The 24,021-nt window shown below is 47.1% G+C and overlaps 2 protein-coding genes across 4 annotated transcripts in view; one reads left to right on the top strand and one right to left on the bottom strand.

Annotated features, from left to right (window-relative positions):
- Positions 1-11,781: 11,781 nt before the first annotated feature.
- The window catches only part of LOC142107755 (anoctamin-7-like), a 33,690-nt gene continuing 21,450 nt past the window's right edge, over positions 11,782-24,021 (top strand). The window contains exons 1-13 of one of the 3 annotated variants that reach the window (XM_075191361.1): positions 11,782-12,325; positions 12,467-12,633; positions 13,267-13,375; positions 13,958-14,133; positions 15,050-15,157; positions 15,424-15,560; positions 16,606-16,663; positions 17,294-17,404; positions 18,342-18,507; positions 18,946-19,036; positions 19,124-19,220; positions 19,305-19,448; positions 19,742-19,879. In XM_075191361.1, the coding sequence (XP_075047462.1) occupies positions 12,508-12,633; positions 13,267-13,375; positions 13,958-14,133; positions 15,050-15,157; positions 15,424-15,560; positions 16,606-16,663; positions 17,294-17,404; positions 18,342-18,507; positions 18,946-19,036; positions 19,124-19,220; positions 19,305-19,448; positions 19,742-19,879 (1,461 nt within the window). In that variant the 5' untranslated portion in view covers positions 11,782-12,325; positions 12,467-12,507. Of the gene's footprint in view, positions 12,634-13,266; positions 13,376-13,957; positions 14,134-15,049; positions 15,158-15,423; positions 15,561-16,605; positions 16,664-17,293; positions 17,405-18,341; positions 18,508-18,945; positions 19,037-19,123; positions 19,221-19,304; positions 19,449-19,741; positions 19,880-24,021 lie in introns of all 3 variants that reach the window. The other 2 variants (XM_075191363.1, XM_075191362.1) reach the window with 2 other exon arrangements.
- On the bottom strand, positions 22,092-23,978 carry LOC142107405 (uncharacterized). The gene has a single exon (XM_075190837.1). The coding sequence runs from the start codon at positions 23,976-23,978 to the stop codon at positions 22,092-22,094; it is 1,887 nt and encodes a 628-aa protein (XP_075046938.1).

Below are 24,021 nucleotides of genomic sequence, written 5' to 3'. Positions count from 1 at the left end.
ATGAACAGATAAATGTCTATATGGCCCTGCAGGTGGCGCTGTCACATCATGTAACATCTTCATATGAAACATTATCTCTCATCTGACGAAGTTTTAAGATACATTGTAGCTGATACTACTTCCTGTTTCTCATGTTTATATGTTTACTTAGCAGCACTTGAAGCGAATGTAAACTAGAAAGCCAGAAAATGATTCATCTGCCCCAGTGTCACCTTGTCTGTATGTCTCACCGCACACAATAGTGATGGTAAAGCCGTTTCCATGACAACAGAACACTTGTCTTTACCAGATATTGAAGAATGGGAAATGGAAGGTGTCGCTGTGTAGCAGCCTCGGCATTTAAAGGAGAGAAGTGGACTATGAAATAATTTGTACTGCTGTGAACATTCCGATGATCTGATTGGCTACAGCTTGTTATATTGCTGCCTACTTCAAAACGGGGGGGAGACAGACACCCAGGAAATGAGGAACAAAAAGGTCCTCAGACCTAAGTCACACGCAACTAAAAATATCCCTGAAAATGATGACCCCCATGGGATATTCTATGTCCCTGCCACAAAGATCAGAAAACAAGGCTCACTGATCCCTACTTTCAGAGCCGTGTAAGCTGCTGGCTGATCGCACCTGCAGAGGCTGCTCCCAGTGTGTGTCTATGTTCTCCATACAGGACACAGCTCAGCAGCCTTCTGTATCAGACAAGACTAAGACACAATCCTCTGTGTGTGATGTGTATAATTATCAGCAGCACAGTATCAGGTATCTCATTGTATAATTATACCCGGTGACCTCGGAGTATCTCGTTATCCCTCGCTCACATTGTTACATGTTACAGATCTGCATATCAATATATCACATCCAAGGGTAGAAATAACCCACAGACCCTGCTGCTGAATATACAGGTGGAAAATCAAATACGTGGAATTAAAGTACAAGAAAAAACCAGTGAAAGAATGAACTGAACTGCACTGAGCCAGCAGCTGTGACCTAATACACAGACAATGGACCACATATGGTCATCAGTTCAGACCACCAGTTTGTTGTATTTTTTTTTATGTCTGTGTATTGTGTGGACAATGTCGCCCCCTGGTGTACACTAAAAGGATATTCAAAATCACTGAGCAGTTCTGTGACCAAATCAAGGTTTAGGGGGGTATTCAAATGTTGCTTTTAACGCGCTAAAACAAAAAAAACGAGCGCTCGAAAAATATTACAGTTTATACGGTAGTATGCGCGTAAATACCGTTAATACGATAGTTTACTCGCTGAGTTTCATCTCTGAGCTGCGAGATAAAATTTAGCGAGTAATTACCGTATTAACGCTAATATTTTTAGAGCGCTCGTTTGAGAGCGTTAACGGCAACAATTGAATACCCCCCTTAAAGTCAGAGACTGCCAGAATTATAATGTGCAGTAAGAGGCGTGTTATCCATTATAATTACCACCTGTTCACAATCAATCAGAATATAAAATATTTATGTTTAAATATCTTGTGCATCAAATATATCTGAAACCTTTTATAACTTCATTATTAGCGGTAGGAGGGTGATGGTCTGCAAGCAACGCACCGCAGTCTACCTTCCTTCTGAGAATCGCCATTGTCCTATGTCACTGACCACCACCGGCGATGGGTTAGTGGCACTGGAGTTGGAAATAGTGCTGAGCTCCATGTTCATCTATCCTCTCACCCCAATTGTATTATTACGTACAGTACAAGACCACGTCCCTGTGTTCATGAATACGCTGCTCTCCCCATATTCATGTAATTGTACAACTTGTCCAGATACAGTCCCTACTACCCAGATACAGTCCCTATTACTCAGATACAGTCCCCACTACCCAGATACAGTCCCCACTACCCAGATACAGTCCCTATTACTCAGATACAGTCCCTACTACCCAGATACAATCCCCACTACTCAGATACAGTCCCCACTACCCAGATACAGTCCCCATTACTCAGATACAGTCCCCACTACCCAGATACAGTCCCCATTACTCAGATACAGTCCCCACTACCTAGATACAGTCCCCACTACTCAGATACAGTCCCCACTACTCAGATACAGTCCCCACTACCCAGATACAGTCCCCACTACCCAGATACAGTCCCCACTACCCAGATACAGTACCAGGTTTTAATCATTTGTCCTTGGAAAGTTTTGTCACTGGAAATGTTTCCATTTTTCATTACTGACAAACTGCATATTACAACTATTTATTAAGGAGGAATATTACCAGGACTGTCCACTTTTAGACAAACTCCTTCTTTCGCTAGTTGCCACATCATGAATCCTATTTATGGGGTCACCTTCTGGAACTACCACATCTATAAGGATGCACCAGTTGGTATTATCTTTTAGCACCGTCAGTGCTGGTGGACTGAACGAGTCCTAACTAAAGTAGCTGTACAGGCTAGCATGTGGTCTCTCTGGGTTAGCCAGGACTCTTGTCCAACCCGGCTGTCCGCTTTAGAGTGGGTACTATGTAAGAGAAGCTGCTCCCCTCCCCCGTCAGGGGGATGCCATGTGACAGAAGCTGCTCCCCTCCCCCGTTAAGGGGATGCCATGCGACAGAAGCTGCTCCCCTCCCCCGTCAAGGGGATGCCATGCGACAGAAGCTGCTCCCCTCCCCCGTCAAGGGGATGCCATGCGACAGAAGCTGCTCCCCTCCCCCATCAGGGGGATGCCATGCGACAGAAGCTGCTCACCTCCCCGTCAAGGGGATGCCATGCGACAGAAGCTGCTCCCCTCCCCCGTTAAGGGGATGCCATGCGACAGAAGCTGCTCCCCTCCCCCGTCAAGGGGATGTCATGCGACAGAAGCTGCTCCCCTCCCCCGTCAAGGGGATGCCATGCGACAGAAGCTGCTCCCCTCCCCCATCAGGGGGATGCCATGCGACAGAAGCTGCTCCCCTCCCCCGTCAAGGGGATGCCATGCGACAGAAGCTGCTCCCCTCCTCCATCAGGGGGATGCCATGCGACAGAAGCTGCTCACCTCCCAGTCAAGGGGATGCCATGCGACAGAAGCTGCTCCCCTCCCCCGTTAAGGGGATGCCATGCGACAGAAGCTGCTCCCCTCCCCCTTCAGGGGGATGGCATGCGACAGAAGCTGCTCCCCTCCCCCGTCAAGGGGATGCCGTGCGACAAAAGCTGCTCCCCTCCCCCGTTAGGGGGATGCCATGCGACAGAAGCTGCTCCCCTCCCCCGTCAAGGGGATGCCATGCGACAGAAGCTGCTCACCTCCCCGTCAAGGGGATGCCATGTGACTGAAGCTGCTCCCCTCCCCCGTCAGGGGGATGCCATGCGACAGAAGCTGTTTCAATCACCAGTCAGAGGGATGCCATGCGACAGAAGCTGCTCCCCTCCCCCGTCAGGGGGATGCCATGCGACAAAAGCTGCTCCACTCCCCCGTCAGGGGGATGTCATGCGACAGAAGCTGCTCCCCTCCCCCGTCAGGGGGATGCCGTGCGACAGAAGCTGCTCCCCTCCCCCGTCAGGGGGATGCCATGCGACAGAAGCTGCTCCCCTCCCCCGTCAAGGGGATGCCGTGCGACAGAAGCTGCTCCCCTCCCCCATCAAGGGGATGCCATGCGACAGAAGCTGCTCCCCTCCCCCGTCAGGGGGATGCCATGAGACAGAAGCTGTTTCAATCACCAGTCAGAGGGATGCCATGCGACAAAAGCTGCTCTCCTCCCCATTGAGGGGGGTGCCATGCGACAGAAGTTGCTCCCCTCCCCCGTCAGGGGGATGCCATGCGACAGAAGCTGCTCCCCTCCCCCGTCAAGGGGATGCCGTGCGACAGAAGCTGCTCCCCTCCCCCATCAAGGGGATGCCATGCGACAGAAGCTGCTCCCCTCCCCCGTCAGGGGGATGCCATGAGACAGAAGCTGTTTCAATCACCAGTCAGAGGGATGCCATGCGACAAAAGCTGCTCTCCTCCCCATTGAGGGGGGTGCCATGCGACAGAAGTTGCTCCCCTCCCCCGTCAGGGGGATGCCATGCGACAGAAGCTGCTCCCCTCCCCCGTCAGGGGGATGCCGTGCGACAGAAGCTGCTCCCCTCCCCCGTTAAGGGGATGCCATGCGACAGAAGCTGCTCCCCTCCTCCGTCAAGGGGATGCCATGCGACAGAAGCTGCTTCCCTCCCCCGTCAAGGGGATGCCGTGCGACAGAAGCTGCTCCCCTCCCCCGTCAAGAGGATGCCATGTGACAGAAGCTGCTCCCCTCCCCCGTTAAGGGGATGTCATGCGACAGAAGCTGCTCCAATCCCCAGTCAGAGGGATGCCATGTGACAGAAGCTGCTCCCCTCCCCCGTCAGGGGGATGCCATGCGACAGAAGCTGTTTCAATCACCAGTCAGAGGGATGCCATGCGACAAAAGCTGCTCTCCTCCCCATTGAGGGGGGTGCCATGCGACAGAAGTTGCTCCCCTCCCCCGTCAGGGGGATGCCATGCGACAGAAGCTGCTCCCCTCCCCCGTCAGGGGGATGCCGTGCGACAGAAGCTGCTCCCCTCCCCCGTTAAGGGGATGCCATGCGACAGAAGCTGCTCCCCTCCTCCGTCAAGGGGATGCCATGCGACAGAAGCTGCTTCCCTCCCCCGTCAAGGGGATGCCGTGCGACAGAAGCTGCTCCCCTCCCCCGTCAAGAGGATGCCATGTGACAGAAGCTGCTCCCCTCCCCCGTTAAGGGGATGTCATGCGACAGAAGCTGCTCCCCTCCCCCGTCAAGGGGATGCCATGCGACAGAAGCTGCTCCCCTCCTCCGTCAAGGGGATGCCATGCGACAGAAGCTGCTCCCCTCCCCCATCAGGGGGATGCCATGCGTCAGAAGCTGCTCCCCTCCTCCGTCAAGGGGATGCCATGCGACAGAAGCTGCTCCCCTCCCCGTCAAGGGGATGTCATGCGACAGAAGCTGCTCACCTCCCCGTCAAGGGGATGCCATGCGACAGAAGCTGCTCCCCTCCCCCGTTAAGGGGATGTCATGCGACAGAAGCTGTTTCAATCACCAGTCAGAGGGATGCCATGCGACAGAAGCTGCTCCCCTCCCCCGTCAGGGGGATGCCATGCGACAAAAGCTGCTCCACTCCCCCGTCAGGGGGATGCCATGCGACAGAAGCTGCTCCCCTCCCCCGTCAGGGGGATGCCGTGCGACAGAAGCTGCTCCCCTCCCCCGTCAGGGGGATGCCATGCGACAGAAGCTGCTCCCCTCCTCCGTCAAGGGGATGCCATGCGACAGAAGCTGCTCCCCTCCCCCGTCAGGGGGATGCCATGCGACAGAAGCTGCTCCCCTCCCCCGTCAAGGGGATGCCATGCGACAGAAGCTGCTCCCCTCCCCCGTTAAGGGGATGCCATGCGACAGAAGCTGCTCCCCTCCCCCGTCAAGGGGATGCCGTGTGACAGAAGCTGATCCCCTCCCCCATCAAGGGGATGCCATGCGACAGAAGCTGCTCCAATCCCCAGTCAGAGGGATGCCATGTGACAGAAGCTGCTCCCCTCCCCCGTCAGGGGGATGCCATGCGACAGAAGCTGTTTCAATCACCAGTCAGAGGGATGCCATGCGACAAAAGCTGCTCTCCTCCCCATTGAGGGGGGTGCCATGCGACAGAAGTTGCTCCCCTCCCCCGTCAGGGGGATGCCATGCGACAGAAGCTGCTCCCCTCCCCCGTCAGGGGGATGCCATGCGACAGAAGCTGCTCCCCTCCCCCGTCAGGGGGATGCCATGCGACAGAAGCTGCTCCCCTCCCCCGTCAAGGGGATGCCATGCGACAGAAGCTGCTCCCCTCCCCCATCAGGGGGATGCCATGCGACAGAAGCTGCTCCCCTCCCCCGTCAGGGGGATGCCATGCGACAGAAGCTGCTCCCCTCCCCCGTCAAGGGGATGCCATGCGACAGAAGCTGCTCCCCTCCCCATTCGGGGAAACTATAAACAAAGTCAATAATGTTTCTGTTTACATAACCTTTAATAATAATTTACTTAATTTAATTGTAATAACATGCACAAAATTCAAATAAAAGACTGGAAAGACATTTTATGTTTTGTCATAATACAACATGCATCCTATATAAAAGACCAGCCACATGTCAGTTTAATATGGTCAGGTTAGTGCTCTAAACGGCAGGTACTACTATGGGCAAAACATTTTGTACAATGCTGAATAAACGGTACATTCACTGTATAAACATCTCCTACAGAAACCAATGGGATTCAGGCTTTTAACAGTGATTATTAAAGAAAGCAAAAATCTGATTCTGTTTCTTTCTTTCTTACTTTGATTTTCTCCCTTGTTTATAAATATTAAATTTCATATGATATAACAAATAATAAGTAATATAATCCTGCTATAGATTTACAGCTAATAAGTGGCAAAAATCTAAATAATTTCATCAGTATCATTATATTAAAAAGTCATATTTAATGATAAAATTGGTGAAACTACAATACTGGTAATCTGGATTAGAATCCTGTCTGTCTATAATGCGGATGCACCATTCATGAGACCCACAGGCATTAATTAAATTAATGTTTTGTTTTTTTACAGTTAATTAAATATAACAAAATATTTTTAAAACATTGTTATGTCTGCAGAAAATTCTTCAGTAAAAATAAAGTTCATTATTTTTATTAACGTTTAACATCCTCAGATTTCACCTCAGGTCACCCCAGTGCTTCACCCATGTGTAATTATGTTATATTATATTACAAGATCTCTTGTACACACTACTTTTGTGCAGCACAGTAGAAAATGTCACTACAACCATAACTTATAATACTATAATTAGTGTCTTTCACTTGTACCAGTTCCAATTATTATTTTAAATGCACAGCCCAATGTATAAAGTTAGAGTAGAGTTTATTGCAACAAACGGTCACCCCCACAGAACATTATTTTCTACTTAATTTCAATATTCACAGTTATTCACAAACGTATCAGATATATTTTACAATATAGCACAGTCTTCATTTGAACCTTAGCCATTTGCTGCAATTAAGGCTACTTCACCTGCACACGGACAATGTTACATCCATAGAGCTCAGTTCTTATTTGGTACATTGGTACACCTAGCAAGTTTGAACTGTTTGTTAGTGATGCTTCGGGGCTCCATCCTGGATTTACACATACTGTATTCTGGGGCTACAACTCGATTGTTCTTCTGAGTGACAGTCTTTGTACACCATCGCCTGGTCGCGGGGTGGCTTATACTCACAACCACTTCTTGGGCTCTTACAGGAGCAGTTCCAGCATAATATTATCCCTCCAACAAGGACAAACACGGTGGTGGGCCAGGCCAACATGAGGGCTTCTCCCATCTGGACCCTCAACACCCCTCGGGTTATTGAAGCATCGTAGGCTTCTCGGACAATGTTACTTGTAGTCCAGATCACTGGAACAAGGATGAGAGCAGTACTCAATAGATATAATATTCCAGATGTGAGGATCAAACAATGCCTTTCACGACGATCGTTATCACAACATCGGGTGGACAGAATGCCAATAGCTGAAAATATGAAAGCGAGAACGGTCATGGCAATGCCAAAGCTCATGAAAACCCTTCCAGCCTTGAGGTCTGTTGTGAGGGACACCATAGACATATAGTTGGAGCATTCTAAAGAGGTCCTCAGTTGGTTAACACAAGTGTTCCACAGACCATCCCACCGACTGATCCATTCTCCATCAATCCGACCACCTTCCATGAGAAGTCCATTGTTTTCAGCCAGGACGACCAACCTCCACTGGGGCATAATGGTAACTATCCAGGTCAATATCATGCCAATGCCACCAGAGATAATCCCAAGGACTTGGATCAAGAAGCAAACCATGGTTGAAGTCAGCAACAGACACCTTGTGCTTTCCTAATTAACAGAGTAGAACTGTAACAAGTATGTCCTGGAATCAGCTAATGGGCCAATATCGATCCAAGACGACATATTTATAAGACGAGTCACGTGGAGGACACAATAGAAGATATGATGAATATGAAATCATTATAGAATGAGGACACCAATTATCTCACACAATGGAAGCCTATGTGCTCTGCAATTTAAATGAAAAATTAATATCATGTTCATACCCGTAAGCTGGGGAAACACAGCCAGGTACTTCTGAAGTCCTAATGTAACTAATTCAGGCACACAACCTCATAAACAAACTCAGAGCCCAGGTGACAGTCTCGTGGCACAAACAAGGAGCACACGTTGGCACATTATAAGTGTATAATAATAATGTTCTTATCTACATACTGAATACATATGGTCTACATGCAGACCTGACCATTGTGTTACCTGAGTGTATGTTCTAGGATACACAAGTCTCTTCTAATACTTTTTGTTAATATAATAAAGTTTTAGAACATCAGTAATTCCCTCCGGCATACGACTCTTTGATAAAGATCATTCATGAATTATTCATATCGTCAATGTATAATATCGCCACACTCTCCGGGATATAATCATAAAGCAACTATCACAACTACAAATGGAGAATGAATGTAATACTACAAATAGTTATTTATCATGGGGACATTTATAGTTCATAATTCACTTTAGGAAATTAAATCAAAACTACCGATTTCTATGGACGACATCGACTTTTTCATTTGCACCAGTTCTTTTTATAAATGTGCCGCAGAATGTTCCAGAGAGCTAAAAAAAGTAAAACTTGCCAAACCAGAATAACGTTCTTACATACTTCCAATATCCAACAGATTGTTACATGATACGACAGAGATAGGAAACAATACCCTGAGCCATTTATCTGTACATTAAACTGTGTGTTAATGTATCACATCCTGCGCTCACGGAACCTGTTCTCTTTGTCATATAACAGGTCGGTTTCCATTATGTTTTACTCAGAGTTCCAACCAGATAGAAACACAATAGATGTTACGGGCTCTAATTAAAGACAATACAGATATTATCATTCTTTAAATCAAGTTCTTCTTTAATTTTGCAATATTATAATTCAATGGAGAGATGAATCACTATTGTTTCAATAACACAAATACACTGCAGCTGAAAAGACAATAACAATAATAAATACCTAATTTATCAATATTTAAATCTTTCCTTGTGTAACACAGTGGTACCCCAAGGCCTGAGGTATACCTATTGCCTGTAATTCCATGCAAGTGTCTGTATGTACAGGTATATTCCTGTAAGCGACCACCGCCGGGTGTATTCCTGTACGTGACCACTGCAGGGTGTATTTCTGTACGTGTGCTCTGCCGGGTGTTTTCCTGTGCGTGAGCTCTGCCGGGTGTATTGCTGTGCGTGAGCTCTGCCGGGTGTATTCCTGTGTGTGAGCTCTGCCAGGTGTATTCCTGTGTGTGAGCTCTGCCGGGTGTATTTCTGTACGTGAGCTCTGCCGGGTGTATTGCTGTGCGTGAGCTCTGTCGGGTGTTTTCCTGTGCGTGAGCTCTGCCGGGTGTTTTCCTGTGCGTGAGCTCTGCCGGGTGTATTCCTGTACGTGAGCTCTGCCGGGTGTATTCCTGTAGTTGAGCTCTGCCGGGTGTATTCCTGTACGTGAGCTCTGCCGGGTGTATTCCTGTATGTGAGCTCTGCCGGGTGTATTCCTGTACGTGAGCTCTGCCGGGTGTATTCCTGTACGTGAGCACTGCCGGGTGTATTCCTGTACGTGAGCTCTGATGGGTGTATTCCTGTACGTGAGCTCTGATGGGTGTATTCCTGTACGTGAGCACTGCCGGGTGTATTCCTGTACGTGAGCTCTGCCGGGTGTATTCCTGTACGTGAGCTCTGCCGGGTGTATTCCTGTACGTGAGCTCTGCCGGGTGTATTCCTGTACGTGAGCTCTGATGGGTGTATTCCTGTACGTGAGCTCTGCCGGGTGTATTCCTGTACGTGAGCTCTGATGGGTGTATTCCTGTACGTGAGCTCTGCCGGGTGTATTCCTGTACGTGAGCTCTGATGGGTGTATTCCTGTACGTGAGCTCTGCCGGGTGTATTCCTGTACGTGAGCTCTGCCGGGTGTATTCCTGTACGTGAGCTCTGCCGGGTGTATTCCTGTACGTGAGCTCTGATGGGTGTATTCCTGTACGTGAGCTCTGCCGGGTGTATTCCTGTACGTGAGCTCTGATGGGTGTATTCCTGTACGTGAGCTCTGCCGGGTGTATTCCTGTACGTGAGCTCTGCCGGGTGTATTCCTGTACGTGAGCTCTGATGGGTGTATTCCTGTACGTGAGCTCTGCCGGGTGTATTCCTGTACGTGAGCTCTGATGGGTGTATTCCTGTACGTGAGCTCTGCCGGGTGTATTCCTGTACGTGAGCTCTGATGGGTGTATTCCTGTACGTGAGCTCTGCCGGGTGTATTCCTGTACGTGAGCTCTGCCGGGTGTATTCCTGTACGTGAGCTCTGCCGGGTGTATTCCTGTACGTGAGCTCTGATGGGTGTATTCCTGTACGTGAGCACTGCCGGGTGTATTCCTGTACGTGAGCTCTGCCGGGTGTATTCCTGTACGTGAGCTCTGCCGGTGTATTCCTGTACGTGAGCTCTGTCGGGTGTATTCCTGTACGTGAGCTCTGCCGGGTGTATTCCTGTACGTGAGCACTGCCGGGTGTATTCCTGTACGTGAGCTCTGCCGGGTGTATTCCTGTACGTGAGCTCTGCTGGGTGTATTCCTGTACGTGAGCTTTGATGGGTGTATTCCTGTATCTATTCCTGTACGTGAGCTCTGATGGGTGTATTCCCGTACGTGAGCACTGCCAGGTGTATTCCCGTACGTAAGCTCTGCCGGGTGTATTCCTGTGTGTGAGCTCTGCCGGGTCTATTCCTGTACGTGAGCTCTGCCGGGTGTATTCCTGTAGGTGAGCTCTGCCGGGTGTATTCCTGTACGTGAGCTTTGATGGGTGTATTCCTGTATCTATTCCTGTACGTGAGCTCTGCCGGGTGTATTCCTGTAGGTGAGCTCTGCCGGGTGTATTCCTGTACGTGAGCTCTGCCGGGTGTATTCCTGTACGTGAGCTCTGCCGGGTGTATTCCTGTACGTGAGCTCTGCCGGGTGTATTCCTGTACGTGAGCACTGCCGGGTGTATTCCTGTACGTGAGCTCTGCTGGGTGTATTCCTGTACGTGAGCACTGCCGGGTGTATTCCTGTACGTGAGCTCTGATGGGTGTATTCCTGTACGTGAGCTCTGCCGGGTGTATTCCTGTACGTGAGCTCTGCCGGGTGTATTCCTGTACGTGAGCTCTGCTGGGTGTATTCCTGTACGTGAGCACTGCCGGGTGTATTCCTGTACGTGAGCTCTGATGGGTGTATTCCTGTACGTGAGCTCTGCCGGGTGTATTCCTGTACGTGAGCTCTGCCGGGTGTATTCTTGTACGGGTATATAGGTGCATCGGTGCTTTTTGCGCTGTACATCCAGCGCGTTTCATATTTGAGGCCCATCTATAACCATGAAATAAGTGGATGTATTGTTTCCATGGTTATAGATGTGGCTTAGGAAGTTTATGCAGATGCAATATGCAGTGTGTTTTGAGATTTCAGCAGATGATCTCAGGCAGAAATCCTATTTCAATTATCAGCAGTTGTTTCAGTAAGTTTTAGACAGTACTGATCATAATAATTTTAATTAGGCAAACTATTTTTGACTGCAGCTATCCTTTAACATCTCTCCATTAGAGGGCAGGCTGCCATCCCACATTGTATAAATATTCCACTTATAAGTGGTAGGAGCAATGACAATTAAGTACCTAAATGACATATGTTAGTTCCATGCGTTGACGTAAGATGTTATTACATTTCTTCAATATAACTACATGGGAGAATATGAACAACATAACAAGAGAGAGAGAAAAAGTTATGAAAAATGTGGTCAAGTCCCAGCCAATCACATCCCAATCATTAGAGGCAGATTGGACACCGAGACCGATAATATTGTGCAAAATTATCGGAGATATAATATCTGACGGCGACTGTACCTTCCTGCAACATGTACGCCAAAGTCTACCCATACCAGCCCCTAAACTGCTCCGGCTTAGTTAGAGAATAATATAAGAAATGGGGAAATAAAAGCTCAGCTGAGATAATAAGAGAAGGACGTCCCCCGGTCAGGGTGGCGCTGCGGCAGCTAATTGCTGGTAAATGTATCTTCTGTCTCCTCAGTGATCGCATTAACAGGGGAAGAATTGATTATTGTGCTGTAAAGAGCTCACTGTGCAGAGAACATAATGCTGGAGAGGAGGGGGCCTGTGTGCTGACTGGCAGAGCGGTGCTGGGAATACTCCCTGCTGTAGTATCTCTGCAATTACTGAGCTGCTGCCTCCAGAGACTGCAGCAGTCGCATCGCAGATACTTCTCCATCGCTGGAGGACAGGTGAGGAAAATGCACCCCGGGAGCACCAGCGTTCTCTCCTGACACCCTCTCAATATACTCTCTCCTGACATGTTTACCACTCCATCGCACCCCTCTGCCTGCTGAGATCTCACTGCACCATCCTCGCTGTCTCTCCCCCAGCCCTGTCTCTATATCTGGGGCATGTAGCAGCGCTGGCAGACATGTTCCGCAGGAAGCTCTCAGACTGGTCCGATCTGGACACCAGTTCTCTGGTGGATTTGGAGAGAGATGGAACAGAAATTCTGGGAGACTCCCCCGGCTTTGTCCCAAATGGAGCCGGCGACTATGTGAGATGTTTATTCTGTATATAATTATGGAGATGGAGAGGAGACTAAGAGGAGGGGAGGAGGGAGCCGGGCAGGGTACTTAATAGTTATGTTATGTCACAGATCTGACTATTACAGACCTGCTCTTGTTTTATTGTAACCTGTATAATGATTTTAAGGCCCTGTCCTAGATGTGGCTGCTGGGAGCGGACATTTAGCGGTGAGAAGCCCCCACCTCTGTGAGTGTGAGGTGATGTAATAGGACATGTTAGTTCTGCAGGAGACAGGCCATGTAACACGCCATGTACACACGCATGTGCTGATACAGGCATAGACAGAGCCTTGTAGTTTGTCTTTGTTTCTATCAGTGTTAAAGTGTTATCTGAAGCTTCCCTGCAGCTTAGTGTACTACGTACTTAATGAGCGTTCCCATAACCCTATATTGTATCAAGTGCTATCACTTATAAACACTGCAGGCAGCGTCCACGTGTCAGAAAGCATGTGTGTACAGGTCCATTCACTTACATTACACTTACAAGAGTTTAATGAACGCCCACGTGTTCAAGCTCTAAGTGAAGGCAGGGAAGTGCAGACCTGTCATGGAGGCTGCGAATGCTGCACTCACTATTGTCACATACTGTCTATTGTGCGCAGTACGGAGAGGATGATGATGACGATGAAGATCCCATATACATCCCATCTACAGACCTGTACGTTCCTAACTTCAGTGGCAATTTATTCAAAGATGGGAAAACCCCAATTGGTAAGTTCATAAAATGATACTAAATACAAGGGAAGTGGTACTGTGTAACTGTTTGCATAAGAGATACTGGGAGTTACTGTGTAGTTGTCCGTCAATACAGAACAAGAAGATACTGAGAATTACACCCAGCATATAGATAAAACAGAAGTAATACAGCACGGTGGCTCAGTGGTTAGCACTTCTGCCTCACAGCACTGGGGTCATGAGTTCGATTCCCGACCATGGTCTTATCTGTGTGGAGTTTGTATGTTCTCCGTGTTTGCGTGGGTTTCCTCCCACAATCCAAAAACATACTAGTAGGTTTATTGGCTGTTATCAAATTGACCCTAGTTTCTCTCTGTGTGTCTGTGTATATTAGGGAATTTAGACTGTAAGCTCCAATAGGGCAGGAATTGATGTGAGTTCTCTGTACAGCGCTGCGGAATTAGTGGCGCTATATAAATAGATGATGATGATGATGATGATACTGTGCATGTTGCCCATTCAGTGAGAATTTCTGCTGATATACAGATGCTTAGTATAAAAGGAATGAGGGACCCCTTTGCGCAGACCACCCATAGCATTGTGTGTTACTTGCTGCAGACTTCGTGCTGGTTTGGGAGGAGAAACTTCATTCCAAGAAGCAAAAGACAAAGAGCTCAGCCCAAGGATCGGAGCACAGGGAGCCGCACCACAGACGGAGGGGTAAAGCCGCACATGAAAACTTCCGGAGACGATTTCACCGCAACCTGCTGAAAGCCGGACTGCTCTGTGAAAAGGTGAAACCTGCAGCACTGTCATATGTCCTTATATAGTATTACATATGCGGTACTGAGCTGTACTGCCATATACTGTATTCATTTCTACTGATCCATATCTGTACTACGCTGTACCTTCATATACTGTATACCATATCCCTTTCTTCACTGATCCACCTTTGTACGGATCTGTACCTCCATATACTATATGTTTCCTCACTGATCCACCTTTGTTCTGAGCTGTACCTCCATATACCATATCCCTTTCCTCACTAATCCACCTTTGTAATGAGCTTTACCTTCAGTTACTGTATACTATATCCCTTTCTTTACTGATCCGCCTTTGTACTGAACTGTACCTTCAGTTACTGTATACCATATCCCTTCCCTCACTGATCCACCTTTGTACGGATCTGTACCTCCATATGCTGTATGATATATCCCTTTGCTCACTGATCCACCATGTACTGAGCTGTACCTCCATATATTGAATACAATATCTCTTTCCTCACTGATACAACTTTGTACTGATCTGTACCTCCATTTACTATATCTCTTTCCTTACTGATCCACCTTTGCAATGAGCTGTACCTCCATTTACTGCATACTATATCCTTTTCCTCACTGATCCACCTTTGTTCTGAGCTGTATCCCCATATACTGTATTCCTTTTCTCATTGATCAACCTGTCTATTGAGCTGTACCTCTATATACTGTATTCCACTTTTGTACTAAGTTGACATCTTCTGTTCATAATGTGATTTTGAGGCATGTAATGTTCTTCTCCGCGATCTTGCATTTCCCGCCTCCGTGTTTTTGTGGTTGTTACAGTTTGAATAACAGATGAGTTACATTGTGTCTGTATTTATGTGACCCGTTCCTGTGCAGACACCACAGGGGGGGCCTATTTACTAACATACGTCTGTCTGTCCTGCAGGAACAGACCCTGAGCGAGCGGAGATCTCTGCATTACCTGAAAGTCAGCGCTCCCTGGGAAGTCCTGGTGTACTATGCCGAGGAGTTGTGTATGAGAGCCCCCCTCCAGGTCTGACCCCCCTCAATATACATGTTACCACGGGGATCACCAAAACTAAAGAAATGTAACATTGCATCTGCTTATCACATGACATAGGGGTGGGGGAGAGCAGCCATGTTTAGGATACGGGGTGCTACAACAGCCCCTCTTTGGTTGAATAGGTGGGAGGAGGATGCTACTGAGAACATTCCTTAGTAACCTTTAAATAAAAAGAAGATTGGGTACACCCCATGACAGACCCACTTTATATCCCTCTTCTTCATCTTGTTTCGTAGGCTCAGCCAAACCCAGACAACAACACATCTGACAGGTTCCTGCAGAAACTGTATATCCCGAACCCCATGTACCAGCGTGTGCCCAACAAGCCGCTAGATTACTACACATGCGCATTCCGCAGATCCAAGCTGCAGAGGTGAGCAGCCAAAAAGCAGGATAGACTGGATACTGATCATTAGCAAAAATAGGGAACTCTCTGTTGAATATAAACTTGTTACAGGTCAGAAGTATAAACCCAAATTAGACCATACCTTTGTACTGTGCGCCTTCTGTACTGCAGCATAATTTATACCCCAAGTGCACGTCTGTAAAATGCTTACATGCTCTAAATATGAACCAGCAAGTGGCGGTTACAGCCACTTGTGTGTGACGTGTGATTTTGATATGTAACTTTTCCTCAGTCACTATTGTGCATGTGTATGAAGCAGACGTTATATCCGTTCCTCCAGCTCACTGAAGCTCCCTCCACTGAGCAGGCTGTGGCTGCTGTTATAGTAACCAATAGGAAGCCGCTTATATTGTTACACCAGTTTCATCCATCCCCTACATTACAACAGCCACAGTCTGATAATTTGAGGGAGCATCAGTAAGCTGGAGGAGGTGAGCATTTAGTCCCACTGCTCCTGCATGGGGGTTTGACGGGGGAGGCACACCATCTGCTAACAAATTAGTTTCACTCCTGCATGAAAACTATTTACCAAGTAATGTCTGGTGTTTGTAGAGAGGGAAAGGGTTACAGGAGATTTAATTGACTTTGAAATCTTCATTCTAGACTTCCAGTAATGGACATTGAAAAGGTTGATTAGAATGGATAATTGTTCTTATTGGTGTCCCAATTTTCTGTCTTGAAAAGTGAGATGTCCAGAAAAGTCTCTGCTTCTAATCAGAAAACTAGATATTAATGTGGGATAAGTTTGTATCAATCTTGTATGTAATTTTTAATGGAGTTTATAAAACAAATCTAAACGTAAAAGTTATCTAGTATAATCTTAAGTAGATCCCACAACTTGTAAAACAGAGAAATTCACAAAGACGTTTTCATGTGTTTATAAATATATGCTGTCATTTTATAATTTAATTTAAGACCATTTGTAGCAATGAAATGATCATTTTTAAAAAATCAGTTCAATACGTTGGTTGAAGTTGACACAGACAAAATGTGTTTTTTTGGTACTTTTCAGGTTTCTGGGCAGCCAGTGTCATGCAACGTATTTCACAAACACTCAGAGAAGCCGCATTGTAAGTAGCTGCGTCTGGGATCCAGCGGAAACACCATTGTCATGCTGACGCATTTCACCATGGCCTTGTCATTATACACTGACATTGTCTGAAAATATAATAATGTTGCTGCACTGTGGAATATGGTAATATAACCATGGTACAGTACAGCAGAATGTAGTATAAAATATAATACAAAGTTAAACATACTAATGATACAATAACACTAGACTATATTTATGTCAGAAGTGCTTATGTTTTAGTTATTTACTTTTTTACCTGATTTATCTTTTTAATTTAATTCCCTTTCTGCTCTCCAAATAAATATGTGATATGTTCTAATGAATAGCATAGACTTTAATTTTGTACTTGGTTAATGAGTTTCTGCTGCAATTTCCCTGATACATAACAGGAAACAATGAAGGTCTAGATGAAAACTTTGTCCATCTTTGTGCTGATACATATAGTGCTTCTATGCTGCTTCTTAGTAACTATGTAACAGTGATGTATGATACCTATATAGAAACTGTGCCATTATTATGCACCCTGTGTAACGGCAGATATTACCCCCTTCCACTTATATCTCTGAATGTTAATTTAAACCCACCTGTAATTAGCACCAAATATCCTTCTTTGTGCTCCCACATTCAGCTCTACGAGATCCTGTCACGCACTCTGTATGGGAAGCGCAAGCATGCGGAGGTCGGCATAGAGCGGATGCTGAAGGACGGAATATATACTGCAGCCTTCCCCCTTCATGAGGTGAGAGGCACCATCCTCCAGTGAGGCACATAGACCGGTGGCTGGCAATGTGTGGGCACCCCCATATCTGGATCAATCTGAGATACAGATGAGAATTAATGAAGGAGAAATAATTAAATAATTAAATAGATTTAACAAGTGTTTGAATAGATAATGCTAACTGGAAAATAATAAAAATGAAACAGTGAAATAAAAAAATGATACAAATATAAAAATATAAATAAGTCTCGCAGCTGTGGATTCTGATCATATAAATAGATATAGACAATATGAATGAGATTTAGTGAAGCGAATATAACTATCAGTTACTTGTGGCGAAACGACTTTGAACCTCCCAATTTAGGTGGGTCAGTCCTGATTTTAAGGGACTGTTCCACTATCCCGCAGATAAAGACTTGGGTCCTGTGTGTACCTGTGGCAGGTGAGTGCGGCCAAGGGACAAGTGTGGGGGTGTAAACACGGTCCCGCCCCTTGTTGCGTTATAATGCAATTTGCACCATGCGTCGTCATTGCCCGCTCACTTCAGAAGACATTGAAATGGGATCCCGGGAGGGTGGCCTACCATGGCCAAGCAAGTGTGGGTCACTTTATACGTCTGAAGCTTTCCTAGCACTGACAGATCCAGTTTGTTGGAAAGGCCACATTGGCCCAGGTCTAGGCGGTAGAAATTATATGGAGGCTGTATTATAAACATGTGTAAATACGGCTCATTCAGTTTATACATATAGGATGTAGAGCATTGACAGCTACAGCAGAAGGGAGGATGGGGCTGCAAAGAGCAAGCAGTCTAGGGGTGCCAAAAGCCTAATTCTGGGTGTGAGGTGTAAGGTGGCATGTCGTTCAGATGAGGCCATCAGGGTTCTGTTCCAGCACTAACATTTCAGACAGGAGCTGTTATATAGTTACCCCTTCTGTCATCTTCTTCCTTTCCCGACAGGGCCCTTATGAAATGCCAGAGTACAGGGTGGCCCCTGAGAGCCTCAACCCCCGCCAGATCCTCTACCAATACTGGGCCCGCTGGTCCCAATGGTACAAGTACCAGCCACTGGACCACATCCGGGAGTATTTTGGGGAGAAGGTGGCGATATATTTTGCTTGGTTGGGTATGTGTCATATAATAATTCTGTAAATAAATGTATGGCTCATAGTGCATACAGGAATCTCATCCCTTATATCTACAGACTTGAATGAACCTATATACATTCACTAATCTTCCTGGTGTAACATCATGGAGCTCACACTGGATAGCGCTATGTACTAAAGTAAAACACCACCTAATTTGGACACAGAATGCAAGCTCTAGATCTCTCCTGTTGAGTATTCGAGTGTTATTCTAGCTCATCCACTACTAATCATTGGGTCAGTATGCAGTGATGGGAAGACAAAGAGCTGACTATCCATCCAGAATCATTTCTCTGGTCTCATGTTGGCCTTTATTAAACATAACATTGGTGTCCACCTAGTGGACAGGTAGAGTAATGAGATTATGGTCAGTATATATAACATGGTCCATTCCAGTCAGACCGGTTCTCCTCCTCTAGGGTTCTACACGACCTGGTTACTTCCAGCTGCTGTTGTGGGGACCTGCGTCTTTATTTCCGGCCTCCTGACCATGGGGAGTAACACAGCAGCGTGAGTGTGAGGGCTCTGGCAAGTCTTGCATGACAAAATCCGGTACAGGTGAGAGAGTAACAGAGGACTCTACGTTATGCCCCACAGGCAGGAGGTATGCCAGAGTGAGAAGAAGTACCTGATGTGCCCACTGTGTGACACATGTGACACCTGGTACATCTCCGAGATCTGCCCCATGGCCAAGGTAGGTGTGTTCTGGTCGCTGGTATGTTGTGAGACCCTGTGCCTCATGGAGATCCCCTTATGCCTCACATCTTGTACTCTTCAGGTGGGGTATCTGTTTGATCACCCAGGGACTGTGTTCTTCAGCGTCTTCATGTCCTTCTGGGCGGTAACTTTCTTGGAGTACTGGAAGAGGAAGAACGCAACTCTGGCTCACCACTGGGACTGCATGGACTACCAGGAGGATGAGGCGAGTCTGCTTGTCCTAAAACTCTGCAATTTATTCTCAGTGATGCCACTTGCTCCTGATGAATTTATAGGCTGCGTTGTCATGAATATGAGTTTAGCCCGAACAATGGCCACCTCCGCTGTGTGTGTGTTAGGTACACTTTAAAGACCACTTATGAATAAGATAAGATAGACACAGGCATACAAGGTGGAGGAGATTTAATCAGCTATGGGAATTTAGGAAGGCCTAGGAGGCACTGTCGTACTTTCAGTTTGGTTGTACCTAACGTAAGACACTTATCCCCCCATATCCAGGAACGTCCCCGCCCAGAGTTTGCTGCGATGGCTCCTCAGATGGAACAAAACCCAGTTACAGGAGTGAAGGAACCCTACTTTCCGGACAAAGACCGGCTGTCCCGAATCCTCACTGGATCCATGGTGATAGTGATCATGGTGAGACTCCTAGAACCTCTTCCTTCAGAGTAACTAGTGGCCCAATCTCACCACAGAGTCCAGGTGGTCGCACCTGTTCATAACGGAACTTATTGTAGAACAAAGTTTGGGACACTTTGAGTTAGAGGCTGAATATTGAGACGTGAATACATGGAAGGCTCAGGACCTGGGGGCATGGGATGGAGCACAAACTGGGGATCCAAGGCATTCATTTTATTGTTAATAAGATCTTTATAGAGTTTGTAAAGTTTGAGCTTCACCTTGATGGTCCACCCAATGTAAGGTGAGCACCTCCTCGCCATAGTCAGGTACAACCTGAACAAACTAAATGTGCGCTCCAGTGTGCGGAGAGGCAGAACCGTCTTTAGGATGCGCACTGTGGAAGCGCTCATCCCGCCTTTAGTACCACCCCCTAAGACCCCTGCCCATTATACCAAAGTGTAAAAACAAGACAACCACAGTTTTATAATATACATTGATTGAATATTAGACACCCCCCAAAACTGTTGTTCATCACTTGATTAAATATTAACAATGTTTTCTTTTTTTGGCATTGCGGGTGGATGTTTTTTATGGGGATTATTCAGGTATTAGCATGCTAATAAGGCCACTGACAGGCAGAGTATGACTGACAGCTCTGATACAGACCTTCCCCAATAGGTGGATTGAGGGCGTGTCACAATGCTAATGAGGCTGTTGACAAGGGGAAGTGCGCAGGATTCCTGGGAAGGAGAAATGTGTGATAAACATTTATATACATAAATTTCCATTAAATGTAATACATTGGCCCAAATATTATAACAACTCAGATTTTCATCTTTACATTATAATATAATCCCTTAAATTGTCAAATCTTGTTCTAACTCTATGAAACCTACAAAATCCTGGAATAGTACAGGATCTGGTTTATGGGTAAAGTTTACAGAAAACAGTCTCTGCCATGTTCTGAAACTAACATGTGGGATTATATAATTCTATACTACACAAATTATTTACATTAATATGTGCAGTGACATCATCACATTTCATCCTTTCTACCGACACAGAACTCTTCAGATATGTGTAATTTATACTATACTGCATGTGATTTAATAATGTGCATACAGTAATATATTCCATTGTGTGTAGAGGAATTGCACAAATACAGGTGGGATCATGTAGGTAAGTTACACCTGTGCAGGTAGGATCAGGTAGGTAAGTTACACCTGTGCAGGTAGGATCAGGTAGGTAAGTTACACCTGTGCAGGTAGGATCAGGTAGGTAAGTTACACCTGTGCAGGTAGGATCAGGTAGGTAAGTTACACCTGTGCAGGTAGGATCAGGTAGGTAAGTTACACCTGTGCAGGTAGGATCAGGTAGGTAAGTTACACCTGCGCAGGTGGGATCAGGTAGGTAAGTTACACCTGCGCAGGTAGGATCAGGTAGGTAAGTTACACTTGTGCAGGTAGGATCAGGTAGGTAAGTTACACCTGTGCAGGTAGGATCAAGTAGGTAAGTTACACCTGTGCAGGTAGGATCAGGTAGGTTAGTTACACCTGTGCAGGTAGGATCAGGTAGGTAAGTTACACCTGTGCAGGTAGGATCAGGTAGGTAAGTTACACCTGTGCAGGTAGGATCGGGTAGGTAAGTTACACCTGTGCAGGTGGGATCGGGTAGGTAAGTTACACCTGTGCAGGTAGGATCAGGTAGGTAAGTTACACCTGTGCAGGTAGGTAAGTTACACCTGTGCAGGTGGCATCATGTAGGTAAGTTACACCTGTGCAGGTGGGATCAGGTAGGTAAGTTACATCTGTGCAGGTAGGATTAGGTAGGTGAGTTACATCTGTGCAGGTAGGATCAGGTAGGTAAGTTACACCTGTGCAGGTAGGATCAGGTAGGTAAGTTACACCTGTGCAGGTGGCATCAGGTAGGTAAGTTACACCTGTACAGGTGGGATCAGGTAGGTAAGTTACACCTGTGCAGGTGGGATCAGGTAGGTGAGTTACACCTGTGCAGGTAGGATCAGGTAGGTGAGTTACACCTGTGCAGGTAGGATCAGGTAGGTGAGTTACACCTGTGCAGGTAGGATCGGGTAGGTAAGTTACACCTGTGCAGGTGGGATCAGGTAGGTAAGTTACACCTGTGCAGGTGGGATCAGGTAGGTAAGTTACACCTGTGCAGTGGGGATCAGGTAGCTAAGTTACACCTGTGCAGGTAGGATCAGGTAGGTGAGTTACACCTGTGCAGGTAGGTAAGTTACACCTGTGCAGGTGGGATCAGGTAGGTAAGTTACACCTGTGTAGGTGGGATCAGGTAGGTAAGTTACAGCTGTGCAGGTGGGATCAGGTAGGTAAGTTACACATGTGCAGGTGGCATCTGGTAGGTAAGTTACACATGTGCAGGTAGGATCAGGTAGGTAAGTTACATCTGTGCAGGTAGGATCAGGTAGGTAAGTTACATCTGTGCAGGTAGGATCAGGTAGGTAAGTTACATCTGTGCAGGTAGGATCAGGTAGGTAAGTTACATCTGTGCAGGTAGGATCAGGTAGGTAAGTTACACCTGTGCAGGTAGGATCAGGTAGGTAAGTTACACCTGTGCAGGTAGGATCAGGTAGGTAAGTTACATCTGTGCAGGTAGGATCAGGTAGGTAAGTTACACCTGTGCAGGTAGGATCAGGTAGGTAAGTTACACCTGTGCAGGTAGGATCAGGTAGGTAAGTTACATCTGTGCAGGTAGGATCAGGTAGGTGAGTTACACCTATGCAGGTAGGATCAGGTAGGTAAGTTACGCCTGTGCAGGTGGGATCAGGTAGGTAAGTTACACCTATGCAGGTAGGATCAGGTAGGTAAGTTACACCTGTGCAGGTGGGATCAGGTAGGTGAGTTACGCCTGTGCAGGTGGGATCAGGTAGGTGAGTTACGCCTGTGCAGGTGGGATCAGGTAGGTAAGTTACGCCTGTGCAGGTGGGATCAGGTAGGTAAGTTACGCCTGTGCAGGTGGGATCAGGTAGGTGAGTTACGCCTGTGCAGGTGGGATCAGGTAGGTGAGTTACGCCTGTGCAGGTGGGATCAGGTAGGTGAGTTACGCCTGTGCAGGTGGGATCAGGTAGGTAAGTTACACCTGTGCAGGTAGGATCAGGTAGGTGAGTTACATCTGTGCAGGTGGGATCAGGTAGGTAAGTTACACCTGTGCAGGTGGGATCAGGTAGGTGAGTTACACCTGTGCAGGTAGGATCAGGTAGGTAAGTTACACCTGTGCAGGTGGGATCAGGTAGGTAAGTTACGCCTGTGCAGGTAGGATCAGGTAGGTAAGTTACACCTGTGCAGGTGGGATCAGGTAGGTAAGTTACACCTGTGCAGGTGGGATCAGGTAGGTAAGTTACACCTGTGCAGGTAGGATCAGGTAGGTGAGTTACACCTGTGCAGGTGGGATCAGGTAGGTAAGTTACACCTGTGCAGGTAGGATCAGGTAGGTGAGTTACGCCTGTGCAGGTGGGATCAGGTAGGTAAGTTACACCTGTGCAGGTAGGATCAGGTAGGTGAGTTACACCTGTGCAGGTAGGATCAGGTAGGTAAGTTACACCTGTGCAGGTGGGATCAGGTAGGTGAGTTACACCTGTGCAGGTAGGATCAGGTAGGTAAGTTACACCTGTGCAGGTGGGATCAGGTAGGTAAGTTACGCCTGTGCAGGTAGGATCAGGTAGGTAAGTTACACCTGTGCAGGTGGGATCAGGTAGGTAAGTTACACCTGTGCAGGTGGGATCAGGTAGGTAAGTTACACCTGTGCAGGTAGGATCAGGTAGGTGAGTTACACCTGTGCAGGTAGGATCAGGTAGGGGAGTTACACCTGTGCAGGTAGGATCAGGTAGGTGAGTTACGCCTGTGCAGGTGGGATCAGGTAGGTAAGTTACACCTGTGCAGGTAGGATCAGGTAGGGGAGTTACACCTGTGCAGGTAGGATCAGGTAGGTAAGTTACGCCTGTGCAGGTGGGATCAGGTAGGTAAGTTACACCTGTGCAGGTAGGATCAGGTAGGTAAGTTACACCTGTGCAGGTAGGATCAGGTAGGTAAGTTACACCTGTGCAGGTGGGATCAGGTAGGTAAGTTATACCTGTGCACATAGGATCAGGGAGATAATAATGTCTGCCATCTATCGCCTTCTCT

Source organism: Mixophyes fleayi, chromosome 11, assembly GCF_038048845.1.
Source record: "Mixophyes fleayi isolate aMixFle1 chromosome 11, aMixFle1.hap1, whole genome shotgun sequence".
NCBI lineage: Eukaryota > Metazoa > Chordata > Amphibia > Anura > Limnodynastidae > Mixophyes > Mixophyes fleayi.
This window is presented reverse-complemented; position numbering and strand designations above follow the sequence as displayed.